Consider the following 17,782-nt stretch of genomic DNA (forward strand, 5'->3'; position numbering starts at 1 on the left):
ATGTAACGATATAATAATGCTAGTCAAATCAACTACCATAAAACAACTAAATTAGCAAAAAGTTCTATAGTATTACAGAATATTGACACATCGGAGCCGAGAGATTCGTTATATTAGTCATTATTTATGGTATATATTACATAATGAGGTAATGCAAACAAGAACCTCTGAACCTAACCCATACTAAAATACAACTTACCCTACCAATCGTAACTGGATTTCCAGATTAGAGTAGCAGGACACTGTGGATATGCATGGGAGGTGGGAACCGTGTGTTTTCATTGTCAAATAGGACGTTGTGCACGGTGAGTGACTGAGTGGTCAGAGAGGTAAGCGAGGGCAGTGTCTCAGTTTCTTGAGATCCCAGAGTGCGTACAGGCACTAGCTTTGCTTTGCTTTTTGGATTACTGGTGGATACTTCAGGGCTGAGGCTAGGATATCAGCTATACCTGGAGAGTTCCTGCATGCATGTCCTTGCTTTGCTTTATGACCTGCAGGTCACCTTGGAATACATCTACCCCGCTATAGACACCAGAAAAGCCAAGTACCTGAAGATAAAGGAGGTCCCATGCACTTCAATCGATATTATTGCTCGGGAAATTTGCCTTGTTAATCATTTTGTGTGTTTATGGCTTTGATTACAAATCGTACTTCGGAAACGTAATTGTCTCTCTGAATTCGAAAAAATTCTGGAGAGTGAGTTATTTCGGATAGTGATCGATGATTTCAGTAAATACATCGATCTAATGATGACAAAAGTCGAAGGAAGGGGGCACTCGCCCCTAAATCGGGAACTTCACTTATTCAACAATGTGTTCCTAGTATTATGCAGTGTTACCTTCATCGCGGGTCGTTGCGGTAAGGGTACGTGGTACGGGTACACGCGTGGTACAGGTACACGGTACTTGAGTCTCTATGGTAGGTGGTACGCTAGGATATATTAGTTAAAATTTTAATCAAAAATAGATTACATATGATAGTATAATTATAAAAAAAATAAGAAATAGATAATCAAAACATAACATTTTTACGTAAATATCTCTCATACATATACTAGAAAAACCACATCAATTTGCAAGAGTAAACAAGTAAAATTAGATAGTAGAGGTAATAAGGATTTATAATAGAAATCTTTTAAATATTATCTTCGTTTTTCCATCGGAGTAGTCATTATCTTCTTCTCTTTTCTTTTCTTTTTTTGGTCAGTGTCAGTATCTTCTTTAGGACTCAAATGCTATTATTCATAGAAAAGAAACCATAGAAGCTTCTGCTGAGATGTCGGGATAATAGCATATAAGCTTCTTCAGAGATCCTGCCGACGAGGAAGTCTTGATTCTTGAAGAACACCAGACCTGATGTTGGGTAAATATGGGATCGTTGGAATTACCGATCTGGTTCGCGATCGTACCACGTTTGGCTACCAATTTACCATTAACAAACAGTGCATGGGTCTTTAAACTCATGCGGTAACATGGCTACTGCAAGGTTTAAGTTAAAAATAATTCAAAATTAATAATTTATTATATCATTTCCTCTACAGCGTCAAGACCGTGTGTAAGGTCTTATCTCGTCATGCGTAGCGTGAAGCTAATTTTGTGACTAGCTAATGAGAAGGTAGAATGAAAAAACTTAAAATGATCTTAACCCTTTTACAGGTTCATCACCTATTAATTTGATCAAAAGATGGGATGATGAGGGAGTTGCCTCTACATTTTGAAATACATGGATGTTTGGGTTTGTGGGGAAGAGGGTGGTTGGAGATGTTAAATTCTACTGCAAGAACGATTATGATACAGACTCTGTATGAAACCAATTAATTCAAGCTGGGAAGAGATGGAGGACAGAGACCAATCAACTGGTCTAAAAGGAGAAGGAGACAAGCAATACAGGCCAGGTCATAAATGTCAAGTACATAAGGGGATCTACTTCAAAATCTTTACTTTGAATCATTCTCCAATGTTGTCTTTCCTTGTGTTTGTGTCATGTGGGTTAGTGTGTCAGAGAGAGATGGAGAGGCAAGGGGGGAGAGAGAGGTAATAAGTCTAAATAGATTAACCAAAGAGGTAAAGTCCCAGCTACCTTGCCTTGTGAACACACATAGGTAGGTGGTCAAAAAGGAAAAAAAGAGACATGAATTAGAAATTAAATTTCTTTAAGCTAGTTCTAAGTCCTACTGTTTACTACTACTGACAAGGAAAACCAATGATGATGATTGATCAGGATCAAGAATTGTATCTCCTGCTATTCTTAGTAGACTTATTCATGTTATTGCTATTACTAAGCTGCTGGGGTTGCTGGTACTTCTCCTGCTCTGTTCTTCTTCTACTTGCAAATACTTCTCCGTGTCTCATTAACCAGAACCTCTCTATTTCTTCTGCTTTCCGGCCCGGAAGCCTCCCGGCTATAAGTCCCCACCTGAGCTATACACATTGCAATTAGAAACCATTCTACGAATTTAATTGATTAGGCACTTTGTTAAGTTTAATGAACTGGTCAATTAAGACCAAACTGCATTGTTTTCATAAGCTGCTTATATTGTCCCGAAATAATCTCATTTTTTGCACAAAGAATTGTGCCCAAATCATGTTGATGTATTCACATCTATGTTAAAACTTAAAAGAGAAATTAAGTTATGAGTAGAAGAAAGACAATAACTTTGATGCAACTAGATAATAATGATAGTCAGGTGGTGGATCCGTGGATGTCTTTTAGTGAGAAAGCAACACAAGCTAATTGACCAAAAAAAAAAAAAAACAAAAAACACTAGAGCTAGTTTTATCTTGAATAACGGAAACATTATTTGATGAACGTGTATACAAATTTAGAAACTATAGAATGCTAAACAGCAAAACATTGCTGCCCCCTAGCTATCAGTATCACAATACGATAAGAAGGTTCCCTGGCAACGGTATCACATTAATGAACCTACCAAAACGACGACTCAGGTGTTACACATGTATCATCGTAATGCACTAGTAAGAACGACATTTTTTCTTATCCCTAATTTAAAGGCGGCCATTTCTAAAAGAAGTAAAGGAACCCTCAAAACTCCCATTTTACTTGGCCCAAAAAAAAAACTCCCATTTTAAACCGGAAATATATAAAAGGACTGATAGGGGGGCACTAATTTCGTGCAAGTAAAAAGTTTAATTTGTCATCGTTAAGTTTTACCTGTCTCCGACGAGCTTGTACATTCTACAAATGAGGTCTTCTTCTTGTTCCGACATGTTTATGAACTCCCACTCAATGCTGCTTACCTCTGCCATATTTATAATACATGCAAACACAGAGAAACAGAGTGAGAGAGACAGAGAACAGTTACATAGAAATATTCATCAATAAAAAAAGGTGAAACCATATGGACCAGCAATGATGTAGCATGGGGTACCAAATTATTATATGCAGAAAATCAAGGAAAGATTCAAAGACAAGAGTAAATTTGGAGAGGTCAGGTTAGAACCTGTCCCAGAAAACACTAAACAGAGATAAAGCAAACAAAGAAGAATACATTATAAATTAAGCAGAAACAAGAAGAACCCATTAAAGTTTAAGCAAAAAGAAGATGAACCCAGAAGTTTGATTTGAGTGATGAGAAAGGAGAAAGCAGTGATGGAAACTTGCCTTCCGAGAAGGAACTGCTGCTAGTCTTGGCTTGTTTTCTGCGGCGTTTGACGTCCATAGCTGCTAGCTTTTTCCACAAGCACTTTTGGAGTAGTTGGTCCAATTTGAGAATAAACACAGGGAGATGAAAGAGAGAGGAGGGAGAGGAACCCAAGTAGAATTTTTAGAGTGATAAGATTAGAAGGGGGAAGAATTGGGTTTTAAATAGTTTCCCAAGAGGAATTTGTTTTCGACAGGAAAAAAAAAACAGGCTCAGTTTTAAATGGCTTATTGAGAGAAGAGCTGGCTCATCTTTGAACCGCTAAGAAAGCAGAGCAAGAGCAATGGAGGAAGAAATATGGAATGGCAGGTCCTACCAAACAAACAAAATAAAATTATGTTGACTTGTAGTTGTCACCCTTAGTCCACATAAAACTTTGTTTACAAGGTCAAAGGCTTGTTGAAGCCACTCATGGCTCTCCTTCAAAAGACATAAATACCCTTCATCAAGCCACAAAACCAGGTACAATTCAGGGTAAAATGGTCTAATGGAGTTGGCACTGCTGATGTGTCCACTTGTCCATGATGAGGTGTCAAACACCCAAGCCAAGTCTCAGAATCGGTACCAAAATAACTGGAATGTAAATCACAATTAAAGGAATTAAATAGGGGGATGTTTATGCTCCAGGTAGTAGTACTCAAGGATATCATTAATTATTGCTTAATTGGATGTTGGTTTAGATTAGCTAGTTAATTGATATAGGGTCCAGGGATTAAAGAGTAGTGAGGACCTGCCATGTTGACAGAGACACATAAATACCCATCAGGTAAAAGAAGACTGCTCCAAGTCTTTAATATCTTTGAAAAATCCAATTCCCTAAGAACATAACTAACAAGTTTAATCAAAATACTTCTCAAATTTTATTCTATATTTTCTGGGTCCAAAACAATTCATTCTGTGTCACATCCATTGGCAACTTAATGTTTGAATATGTTGTCAATCTATTATCCAATGCCCAAATAGCCGGGGCTTTGTATGTATTTCATTTCAGCTTGTTTCCATTCCAACAACCCAGTCTGTTGGGTTTGTACTTCTAGCTAATTGTAATGGAATTTGTTTGTTTTTGGCCAAAAAAAAAAAAAAAAAAAAGCCGGGGGTTGTTGGGCTACTTTTATAGTTACAACATTTTTTTTTTCTTTTAAAAAGAAGAGCTCAAAAATATTTAGAGTTTGTCTTGGGGAGATGAGTTTTTTTTAGTGGATTTTATGTAGAACTTGAATTGTATTGAACAAACTAAATTTTAATTTTTTCTTTGATTGCGTTGTAAGATGAAAGTACTTAAATAATAACTATTTCTTTTACCGCTCTAAAGAGTGTTTGAATTACAAAATTTTAGGAAAAACGTTAATAATACTAATTGGTCAAAGCCATTAATATATGTTTTTCTAAAACTTCTCATTGGAGAGAATTTGAAGTACCTACATCTCGGTCAAGAAAGTTTTTCTACTTTGTATAACACCCTGCTGTTGTATCAATCACCTTTTCAGTTTCCAGCTACCACTTAACGACATTGAGTATGGGGTCAAGCAAAAAAGTAAGTGTGGATAAAATTAGGGTATGAATCATGAAAACGAAACATTATGAGGAGTTGAACAAGTTAAAGACCAGATTTGATTTGAATTGCAAGTCATATAAGTCCAAGAGAAAGATTAAACGGGTAATCCATTATCCAAAGCTAGAGTATTTTACATAATTAAAAGTTGAAATTTGTAGAGGACGTTGATAAAAAGTGAAAAATCCTAATAAGGTTTGTGCATGACTTTATAGTTATTTAGGGATGTAGACAATTCATGATTTAGTTCAAACAGCTTTTATAGGTTGAGCCCTAGATAAGATTCTTGCATGGATGAATGTTTGGTAGGACAATTAGAAAGGTCAAATTAAAAAGAGCAAAAAGCCAAATTTACTTTTAAGATCATGTCTTATTCTTTTGATTTTATTCTGGATCTTTGCGAGAACAAGAACATGGATTCAAAAACCTTTGTAGTTTGCCTCAAAGAGAGCTCACTATAATTCACATTTGGCAGCTTTTACATATTCTAAATTAATACTACTCGATCTGTGTAGGCTGCTTTCCACATTTCAACTTACATGAATTGCTTGAAAGTTTCCACATTTTCAAGTTCTCAGATCTTTGGCCTCGTATCTAAAGGTGGCTAGCCGACGCTAACATGTTTTTTCATCTTAATTTAAAATTTGTATATCACTTGAAAACTCCAGAAGCAAATAATTAATTGAAAGTAGCAAATGAGAATGATGGAGATGACAAGCACAAGGGGTCATTAGATGAGACCAAGATTGGGACTTAATTGTTGGTTAGTCTATCTGTGGGTGTCCATCAATAGCATTGAACAAATTGGACCATTTTGTGGAGGTGCATGCAAGATGAATTTGTACGTACAGTATTTCTTTTAATTTTTATTTTTCTACGTGCATATGCATATTTGTTTTCCTCTCCTCCAAGCGTCTTCTCTCTTTCTCTCTTATGGTTAGAGAATGTTAAATAGTGACAAGCGGGGCCTGTGACCCACAATTGTACAGATATTATCTCAACCACCCATTAGGTGTTGGGATTTAATCACAATTGGGTAAGAGCCAACCACTTATAAATTACATAAAATAACTCAAAATGAATATTTTAAATTATAGAGAGCCTCATCTCGCTCTCTATATTTAGGAGCGAGATAGCTAAAAGTTATAATAGAGAGCCACTTAGGAGTCTGGTGCAGCTGCTAAAATTGATAAAAAGCTAAACATGCTCTCTAAAATAGCTAAGGAGCCAAAATAGAGAGTCTGCTAAAAATGCTCTAAGAGCCAACCACTTATAAGTTATATTTTTTTGGGTCACTTTTCTAATGTGAGATATTTCCTCTTCAACACGCCACCTCACGTGCAACCTAGTTTTAGGTAGTAGGTATGCACGTGGAATTAATTGACAAACCCAATTCCACATTAGGAATCGGGTCACATCCCAAATCTGGGTCCATAATGGTGACGTAATTGAAGAGCGACCCGCTCTGATACCATGCATGTTAAACAACGACAAGCGGGGCTCGTGGTCCATCATTGTACAGATACTGTCTCAACTTAACCACCCATTAGGTGTTGGGTTTTAATCACAAAAGACCTTGGTATAGTTTGGTAAGAGTCACCCACTTATAAGTTATATTTTCTTTTGTCACTTTTCTAATGTGGGATTTTTCCTCTCCAACGTAGGGTTTACTCTTTAGCACGTTCACATACTATTTTATGTCTTTTGTTGATGATGATCCATTTGGTTTCGAAGATTATGCAATAAGGTTGTTCTTTTCGAAGGTTTCAAGGTGTCGAGGTTTATGGAAAAAATGAGACGTATATAGGATTCCAAAAGTGTCACAATTCAAGAATTCAAGGTGGCCGCTTTTAGGTTTAGTTTGCTAGCCACCTTGTAGGGCAAATATTCTTGGTAACAGCATGTACTTCAATGAAGGAGCTATAGTTTCTATAGCAGTGTATAATGGCCTCTCGGACGTGTCTAAGGTTATCCTGTTTTCGATGAGGGTTTGGGCAACTGCATAAATTCCCTCTTGATTTATAGTTGAAGAAGATCGGGCGTAGGCCGCGTAGCAAAGGAGGTTCGCTTGTTTGGTGTCTGAAGGTGGGCAAGGTTAGTGTTCTTCCAATGTTGGGCTTTGTTCGATCGAACACGGAATCATCATGATCTCTCCTCTTTGGTATGGCAAAAACATGCTTGTGCGTTTTTAGCTACTTTGGTGGCTGGGGTTGAGTTTATGTATGGATTTGTCTTCTATATGATATTCTAGGGCAAAAGGTCGGGGATATGTGGGTAACGGGTTGATGATTTGGTAACCTAGACCTTTACTAGGTTTCCTTCGATCTCCCCGTTCGTGTCCAACCATAGAAGATCCTCGATGAGTTTGTTCTCTTCCTTGGATTTCCAAATCGACTGGAGTGGTGAAGTTGTGAGGATACTCTTGTTTGGAGAGTTTTGGTGTTTTTAGGGCAACGATTCCGACTGTTGTAGCGCAGTTAGCTAACCACGAATCTTGGACAGGACGTTTATCCGAACAAGAACGAGCAACTGCATGTTTGTCACTAGCCGGTTTTCGGTGGTTTGTTTCCAATGGTGATCCCAGTTTATGTCAGGCCAGTTTTAAGAAATCGAGAAGAGAAGTACGATCCAGTGTTGGGACTGGATGTGAATGTCCTCCAAATTAACCAAAAAATTATTCTCTAAAAAAAATAAACGAACTCGCTTGTCGGTCACAAAATGTCAATTCAATGCCTAAGATGATTTTTGCTAATTTTTTGAGAAATTCTGGATTACATACATATATGTCATACATACATTTATAAATGTGACATCAAATTTGTGATTATTGGGGAACGTCTCTTTTTGTGCAATCTTAATTTTTTAGAGTGGTAGTTACATGCAACCTTATTCCAAGTTTGTAAACAAATTTGTTTTTGATGCTGTAGTTTAGTTCAATTATATGTAAATAATGTAAAATGAATGTGGTGAATTTATTGTCATATAGTAAATTTGGTTCAATTAAATTGTAATTTTGATTCAATTGAATGTAAAAGTCGTATATGACGATACCTATCATAGTATCATAGATAACTCCATTAATTTTTACCCTTTCTATCAACGTAAGAGTTTATAAAGGAAACCACGAGGAATTCAAGTACGAGCTTGATGCATAACTCATCTATTGTCTGCAACCTGACAATCCCATTGTTAGAGAATATATAAGTGTGGCACAACCGAATCAATAAACCATCAAGTTGTTGTTTAAAACCTGATATATATATATATATATATATATATATATATATATATATATTATACAGATCCTATCCAGAGCGAGGTTAGGGTTTAGGGTCACTTTTCGGTCGCATATCCACATCTCAACCGTTCAGTTTCTAGGTACTAATGTATAGATCATCTCTGCAAAATTTCAGCGAAATTGATGGTTTTTAAGGTATCTAACTCGCTTAAACCAATGGATGAACTGAATCTGTCCAACCTGAACCGTACTACCTTTAAGGCAGTTATCAATGCCTTAACGACCATCAATTTCGCTGAAATTTTGCAGAGATGATCTATACATTAGTACCTAGAAACTGAACGGTTGAGATGTGGATATGCGACCGAAAAGTGACCCTAAACCCTAACCTCGCTCTAAAATTTCAAAGCGATGCCTTGCTCTGGATAGGATATATATATATATATATATATATATATATATATATGCATATATGCATTGTGTGTGTGTACACATAACATACCTCATCCGGAATGTCATCACGTATATATTACGGTTTTACTGTGCATGAGGATCGAGGAGCAAAGCAAATTAAGCATGCAAGTTATTCGATTCACTGATGCAGAATCACATATGATCGAGATCAGCACTTAGTATTTCGAGTCTTTGACTTTGCTCGTGTAGCAAAGCAGAATGGTGGATGAAGAAGAAGAAGAAAATATGGAAGGTCGTAGAGTACAGAACTACTGGAAATCATATATGCTCGTTCTGTTTCTACCAATCTGTCGTTGCTGTAAACCTGTAATCTGTTGTGATTATTCGTGATGATATGATGTGATATATACGTACACATATAGACTTGGCGAGAAAGAAAGCACGATGTTCACCCGTTTGGATTGTAAAAGACAAATCTTTCTCATTATTTTTCTCACAGCCATAGTTCACAAGATGCATAATACAATTATATCACTATGTGATGAAATGTAATAGTACCCTGACAACGAAACATGACGGTTCTGCAATATCAGAATATCATAGGATATATAACATGCGTGTTAGATACCTATAATTATGACCAAAAAAAAAAATGTTCGATACCTATACACCATGGATCGGAACCATTAAATAGATGAACTCATCATATTCAAAAGCATAGTCGACATACGTACGTTTTGGTTTTCCATTAGTCTCAGCAACAGAACATGTTAATTAGTAAGTCGACTTAATTTGGTCTTATTACTTTGTTCACTCTAAGTTGTAAGCCCTATTCAAGTAATAGATTTTTGGCCTCAATGAGGCTTAAGATTTGTGGCTTCAATATTAGGTGTCATGTTATATCATCTACACACATCACCTATTTATCAAATCACGTCATATAATTTTTGAGAAAATGATAATTTTATCATTCCAAAATCTAATAACTCTAAGTTATTTTAGCTTTTTTCTAAATAAAAAAAATTATTTTGGCTTTTTTTATTTTATTTTTTCTTTTTATTACAATCATGCTCAAATTTAAACAACAATTTTTTTTCTTCAATCAAGAATAGAAAAAATTTCATATATTTTGGTCAATAGATTTGCACATACATTCGATCAATAGATTTGCATAACACATATATATGAATTCAACCTTTGTTAGGTTCTTGTAATTTTTGAAAATATAATGTGAAAAAATACATATTCATATGATTATATATATTCTTTTGTTCATTTTTTCTCTCTTTTTTTTTTCTCTCTTTATGTAGGTAGGGTTTAAACGTTATATTTGACTTTATTATTATTATTATTATTTTCTCTTATTATATTTAGATTGTATATTCATGCCTGGTCCGACGGCGCGTCCTTGGGACGTCGTCGTCGGACTGGCCAAAGAGGACTTGTTGTCCTGTGGTGATTCCTCGTGGAACAGTGGTGGTCAAAGTGGAGGCAGTACGTTGATGGCAGCAAGGTTTTCAATTCCGGCCTTATCAATGTCGCTTGGACATGTTGGTGAGAGGGATAAGCAGAGGAAGGGTGGTGGAATGCAGGCGGGGCTGTAGGATCTCTCCCATCTGTGGATATCGATGACGATGAAAGAAGATTTTGGGTTGGTTGGGTGGTGGTTTGGACTGCAGGGGTGCGATCTGATTTGATCGCATATCGATTTCGTATTGGCCAGTGGAAGGGTACGTGGCGGCTGGCGATTGTTGTCAGTTTCGGGCCACCTCAGATATGTTTTTGGGTGTTCAAGTGATGTCGGGATTTGGCAGCCAGGGAGTGGGAGTGACGGGGATTCTGGAAGAGGTGCGATGACAAGAATTTTCCCACCGATGGCTGACAGCGTGCGGGTCTCTTGTTGGGCCTCATGGTACTTGGGCCAGAAAATTCTTTCTAGGCCCAATTATTTTGTTTTTTCTTTTATGCTTATTATTTGTTGTTTAGTTTTAGGTGGCTTTATGCCCTTAATAATGTTCTATTATAGGTTAGTAGGGCGAGGTGGACGCTGTCCCAGTTTATGCACCTTGAGTGCCGTGTCTGGCCTAGGACAACAGCAAGCTTCTTGCATTGTCAAATGGTTGCAGCCTCCTAGTGGCATAATGAAGTCAAGTGTCACCAGATTTATTTTTCGGTGGCAACATAGTAGGAAGTTGGTATTATTAGTCTATTATGGCTCCGCGTGAGTATTATCTTTCCGGTATGTCGTCAAAATTGTAAAGCAAATAGAGTAGCCAGTTGTGCACTCTTTGCTAATTGGTGCGTATTAGAATACACAATATTAGTAGAGACTTCTGATATTATTTTGGAATGTTCTCTCAATGCTTATTATGATTTGAGGTTTAGGCTTTATGTCCCCCATTTGTATTCTATGGTTTCATTAATGGTTATGGCATAAGGGCAGCCGTTTTGGCCCTACCTCAAAAAAAAAAAAGATTGTATATGATAATTAATGGTCGCTACATATACCTCTTAATCTAGACATACGTATTTTTCAAATTCTATTATTATTATTATTATTTTTTTAATGAAATTAATCAATATTTGGAAAGAAAGTTAATGCCTATTTCTTGACACCTAATTCAATATCCCTTCAATATATTAATGCTATTTGAAAATAAAAATTATAGGAAAGAATTTAATTAAATGAAGAAAAATATTGGTCAAAGAATTTGTAGACAAATCTCTTAAATTAATACATAATTAATAGCTGATTTTTTTTGTCACCTAATTAAATTTATTAATGTAATTGATTCACCCCCTAACATCTAAAAGGAAACATAAAAGGATAAAGTTGGTGTTGCAGTAATATGATGTGGCCGGATATATTATGTGAAATTGAAAATAAAATTTGTATTTGCTTACATTGCATGACACCTAGGATTTGAGGCCACAAATCATAGGCCTCATTGAGGCCATATATCATTGCTCCTTTTTTTTTGTACTCCTACTTGTTCGCCAATGGAATTGTTTTTTTGTTTTTTGTTTTTTTTTTTTTGGTTTTTAAAGGCGCCAATGGAATTGTTTACACATGCATAATTATATATGTACACAAAAAGGTTTAAATGTTTGCGGTTTCGAATAATAATAAATAAAAAAAGGCTCTCATAGGAGTCGTTGTCCAAAGATTTGAGTCATTAAATTCTTAAGTTGATCATCTTTCAAGATTTATCAATTAATTAAAAGTCAGATTGTAGTTGAAAATATTATTTAATTATCACAAATGACGCTATTTCAATATTGTCTTACAAACAAGGACAGTGGCAAAAAAGAGTCTAGCAGCTCTAGAAACCCTAGAGTCTGAGCAGAGGGAAAGAGAAGGCGGTTTCCATCGAACCTGGCAGGGACGGGACTTCTCGTCGTTGAGGTCTTGTTTCAAGGCGGGCCACCAAGCGTAGAAGATCTGGTGCACGCCGGGCTTGGATTGCAGTACGCATCGGGATTGTTTGTGCAGGTGATCGGCTTCAATCTCCCTGGTTCCGACCGCTGTGCAGGGCGATTTGGGTTTGATCGTCTACCAGGGCTGGTCGACGTGCCCGGATCAGCCAGTTTTGGCAGGGAATCATTCTTGGTTCTGACTGTTTTTGTTGCCGAAGGGAGGTTGAGGAACCGGAGCTTGACGGAGATGTAGTGTTGAGGTGGTCGGCCGCCAGAAAATTTGGCGGCGGCGGTGATGGATGAGCAAAAGTATACTAGGGTTTCTACTCACTTTGCTCAGGTTTGAGCTTGGGTCTTTGGGCCCGGGCTCAAGTTTGAGTTGTTGGGCCCTATGTTGTGGGCCAGTAGGGAGGGTGCTTTGGCACCCTCATTTATCAATTAGTGGTGAGAGTGGGCCTAGCCTCAGAGGTGGACCTTCTTGGGCAGTTGGGCTGATATATGGTCCATGACCAATCATTTGCGGATCATGACTTTTGTGGGAGTTGGTAATTATCTGGAATAAGATTGGCGTTTTTTCAAGCGGCTTATGAATAAGGAGGTGCTCCTATTTGTTTGCTAGGAAGTGACTTTTTGTTGGTACCGCAACTGCGCACCTGGCTAATGGAGATGCTAGTCAATGATTTTGCCTTAGAAGAAACGGAGTTTCTCTGTTTATAAGTTCGCTAATTTTAGCGAGCTTATCATCGACTTGTAATGAGTCTATTTTGCTTAGAATAGAGTTTTCGGATTTTCTTGCCGGCTATCTTGTTGTAAGTACAGTCAGACTCTAGCCATTGGCAGTTTGCCGGCTATTGATCCTAATCATATCAATTTCTATTAAAAAAAAAAATTGTCTTACAAACCAATGTTTTTTTTTTCAACAATATGTGGTTTAAGATCATTTTTTTAATGCCAGCCATTTTTTAAATCAAATTTTAGCCAAAGTAGCTAAAAAGTCATTTTGACTGGCAACTTCAAAAATACATCTGCATTAGTTCTCTCTATTTTAACTAGATTTGAATTTATGTTATTTATTGAATGAAGAAAAAATAGTTTATATATCTATATAAATTAAATAGAATTACTTAAAAGAAATATTTTAAATTAACAAAAATAATACAGAGCGAGATAAGGCTCTCTATATTTAGGAGCGAGATATCTAAAAGTTAAAATAGAGAACCACTTAGGAATCTGGTGCAGGTGCTAAAATTAATAAAAAGCTAAACATGTTCTCCAAAATAGCTAAGGAGCCAAGATAAAGAGTCTGCTAAAGATGCTCTAATGTGGTTAAACTGCAGCAAAAAGCAGTTAAAAAAGACCATTTTTGTTGTTGTTGAAAGGATTGCAGAAGGACCATGAAGACACATGTTTTCTAAAAATGGTTATCCACCATATACAGAAATTGTTCCACTAATAAGAGCATAAAAATAGGAATGTTTAGCTTACTTTCAATATGTTATGTTTAAGGGTCCAGATGGGATATTTCACATTTATGTTTAAGGGTCCAGATGTGGGATATTTCACATTTATGAAGGGCCAAAATCTAGGAAACAATATGAATTCAAGAAATTACCTAGCCGGCCGGCTACCACTTTAATCGGATAAGATTGTACGTATTTAATTTTCCTGATGGAGAGGGGGATGAGTTGGTTGGTTTTCATCATTAATTAGTACATTATCTCACATTATATAGTAGTAGTAGTTGTAGTTTTTTTTTTTTTAAATTAATTTATTTATTTAGATCACACGGTTCCTCAAATGCGTCTTAGACTAAGAGACTAATCTATACCGAGACTTCATGTCAGAACGCTTTCTCCCACCGGCCATTAAGAATATATTGAGATTCATCTCCAATCAACGTTGGCAAGGTTCGAACCCGAGTGTGAGCGTTCCACACCTGGAAACTCTTAACAACTCGACCACATGTTGTGGTTTATAGTGTTGTTCTATCCCATACTTCCATAAGTAGATTTTCCACCGACTTTTTCAATATGATGTTTGCCTAATTCTCTTTATAAAATGGTGTGTCCCATAATTCCGACCCTTCTGACTTTTTTTTTTTTTTTCCAAAGTATATAAAATTTTTACTAGAAATGGTATCTTATTGCATCCTATATGGTGCTTCGAATTGGGTTTCTCTGATCCGCTTGGGATTGTAGTACTTTTTTGTGCTCCTGCGTGTTTAGTGGGGCTGCTATTGGGTGGTGCGCTGTGTGGCTTCCGATTAGACATTTTACGACAACTTTGGGTTGTCGCTTACATTTTCTCTTGTAATATATGTTGGTAGCTCAACAGGTGGCTCCGTTTTTGGTGCTTGGTGTGGGATCCGGGTCGAGTCAGGATCTAAACTAGGAATCTAAATTGTTTCCGGATTTGGATTTGGCATTCATATCCTGATATGAAATCCGGCTCTTTAGTTTTTTCATGAGTTAATTTTCCAAGTTTTTACACACTCGGTCGGCTTTAGTGATCTTGTTTTGGCACTGATTCGTTTGCCAATATATAACTATCAAAAAGAAAACAAGAAAGAAAAAGAAACATATAAGCATCAAAGTATCAAACTAAAGACAAGCTAGCTAGCTGAGTGAGATTCTATATACCGGAGTAATTCTCATGATTTTGGTTTGGCGCAACTCAGCTACATAGATATATTACTGCTAAAACTCATCCATTAGAAGTTACGTACTCTCGTAAATATAGAATAGTTGGTTGACGCATATCTTTTAAAGAACACTTGAAGGGCAAACTGAAATGGATAGGATGAGATATATGGGACATCTTTTAAGGATCTTATCTATAGAGAATTTCCTAGAAGTAGTTTTCACCATGGAAAATCAATATCAAGATTAGATTAAGATCCAGCAGATTACTCAGATCGATCGATGATTGAACAAGACTACGTACGGATGGATCATACACCACCGCTCGCATGTAAGCCAGGCCTACCAGTTATGCAGATATATGGAAGCGGAAACATCATCACATACAACATTACAGTGATGCAAGCCCGGTTTAGATGGGCAAAGATTCTGACAACACTAGACGATACATGAACCACAGGTCCACAAGCTAGCTAGTTGCTTATATGGATATATACAACTAGATCGAGCAAATCAAAGGAGTGAAAGAGAAAGCTAACTATTCTTCCCACCAAAAATAATTCTCACCTAAGAGTTTTTCCTACTGGTTCAAACAGCTTTAAAACCCTGTTGCGCGCAGGTACTAATTTTGTCCATTTCCCTCATTTCATACCAGAGGAATCAAAATCAGCTCTAGTATATATAGCTCCAGTACCAACCACTAGTTCATGATGAGCAATATGATTATTTAACCAACTGTCATGATTGTTTTGCTGGAAAGTAATTGTTATCACTACTTTGCTGCTCATCATGAGCAAAAAGCTAAGCTAGCTCACTGGCCCTTTTCTCTTAGTTTTCACGTGCATTTCCTACGTACATCAAGATATAAACCAATTGTTGATATACCTTTATGATTGTGATACCTTTATGATTGTGATAGGGATTCTCCATATCTAAACATTGATAAAGGAGAATAACTTTTTCTTCTATAACATATAACTAAACAATTTAGAACTATAGCAGTATTTCTTCGATCTTCAATACTAGCTATTGTTCAACATGACAAATGAGCAGGAAGAAAGAAAGACCAGTTGGACCATTTCCAATCAGAGAATATTTTGGAACAGTTCTTTCTTGTTTTTGGATCAACTCTAGTCAACAAATTAATTACCCTGTGCGAAGAAAATATTGAATAACACAGTAATGCATCCTTAAACTTTGAAATGAAACTACCCCACTACCCCAGTTATCCTGGTACCAATTAGTACTTAACGCTAGTTCTGTTTCCAATTTCAATTGTTGTGTCAAAGAGCAAAAACACTGTTAATTGAGGACGAAAGATAGGTTCCCCTTTAGTTAGACGTACATTTCCTCAAAAATGACCCAATAAGATCTATAAGATCTATAGCAAAAGTGATTGTATACGTACCCTTTTGTATTATCTGTTCTTAGTCTTACTCGAATATATATGAACCCTCGATCTCCTCGTCTCCCACTCTCCCGAATGTACATATTTAACTAGGCGAGACAAGATCCAGAGATATCACAATATTTAATCTTATAGTAGCAAAGTATCGAGCCTAACAACGTGACATGCAAAACAAGCAAAATGTAAGAATGGTGACGGTCAACAGTCAACAATAACAGTTCCTAATAGTAAGTTGTTAGAAAAGAGTGAGTTTGTTAGAAAGCAGTAGTGACAGATGTCCTAATCTGGTTAGTCAGCAAGAATTAGTTAAGGAGGTTGCTTAGAGCGTAACAGCGTAAGCACAGTTAATGACATTCTGTATAAGAGCAGCCTTGTAATCCCAGTTTGTAATCACCATCTAATGCAATACAACTTCATCTTCCTCCTCTCAGAATAAATCAAATTCCTCAAACCCTAGTTTTACTACTTTCAGCATAAAGTACGTAGCCAAAATGGTTGAAATCTAAACTGACATAAAGATGTACACCAGCAACAAAGTAAATTAAAGACGAGTTGATTGAGTAGATTCTGCCTATGTACGTTTATTGGTACTATAGGACCCGAACTAATTTCAAAAGTAATTATGTACTCTTTTATTAATTGTTCAACAAAAAATTATGTACTCGATATTCAGAGTCTTATAACTTATTATCTACCCTAGATCTCTCTAATGTACTATATATGCATGAGATGAGATGAGATCAATGGAATTACAATGTTTGAACGATTGGTAAAAAATTTACTTAAATCAGACAACATAACATGCCCCATGTGTTATATTAAATGTAGCTAAACGTACTCTCACAATCACTCCTCGATAATCCAAGCTGGTTCATATATAATCATACATCTTAGGCAAATTAGCTCTGCCGACGGTAAATTAAAGACAGATACTATTTAGGGAGGGACAACGATCGATCAAAAAGGACTAGCAGACCAACTTGAACATCTATAGTACATATTAAGAAACATCAACATTATACACTTGTAGTGGAGCATAGTTTGGATTGAGTGGATGATATCTCTTGTATATATACATGCAACCCAATAATAATCTATAACAATTTGCAGAGGACCACAAGATAGACACAATCTGCTTCTACATATATACACTTGAAAGTGAAAGCCAACTATTATTCTTGAGCTAGCTAGAGCAAAGGAAGATCAAGCTGACTATACTTCCACACCTAAAAGTTTGTAGCTGCTAGCTAGCGTGTGTGTGTGTGTATTGCATCTCATTGCTTCAGCTTCAATAGCCATATCTGGCTTTCAGTTATCTTAGGTATTTTCGTCTTCTATCTCTAATTGGTAGTGGTTAGATTGTGGTTTCTTAGAATTCAGAGCAATCCTAGTTTTACCACGAAGAAATAGAAGACAAAATTTCATTGTCTTGTGGTCTCATCAGAAACCATAT

General features: G+C 36.5%; 1 protein-coding gene across 1 annotated transcript; it reads right to left on the reverse strand.

Moving 5' to 3' along the window:
- Positions 1–2,018: 2,018 nt before the first annotated feature.
- On the reverse strand, positions 2,019–3,931 carry LOC112173281 (MYB-like transcription factor ETC3). The gene is made up of 3 exons (XM_024310889.2): positions 3,622–3,931; positions 3,172–3,259; positions 2,019–2,415 (listed from the first exon to the last, which is right to left on the reverse strand). Exons 1-3 carry the CDS (start codon positions 3,677–3,679, stop codon positions 2,223–2,225), a joined length of 339 nt encoding a protein of 112 aa, XP_024166657.1. The 5' UTR covers positions 3,680–3,931; the 3' UTR covers positions 2,019–2,222.
- Between the last annotated feature and the right edge of the window lie 13,851 nt (positions 3,932–17,782).

The sequence above is a fragment of the Rosa chinensis genome, chromosome 1 (genome assembly GCF_002994745.2).
Source record: "Rosa chinensis cultivar Old Blush chromosome 1, RchiOBHm-V2, whole genome shotgun sequence".
Classification (NCBI taxonomy): domain Eukaryota; kingdom Viridiplantae; phylum Streptophyta; class Magnoliopsida; order Rosales; family Rosaceae; genus Rosa; species Rosa chinensis.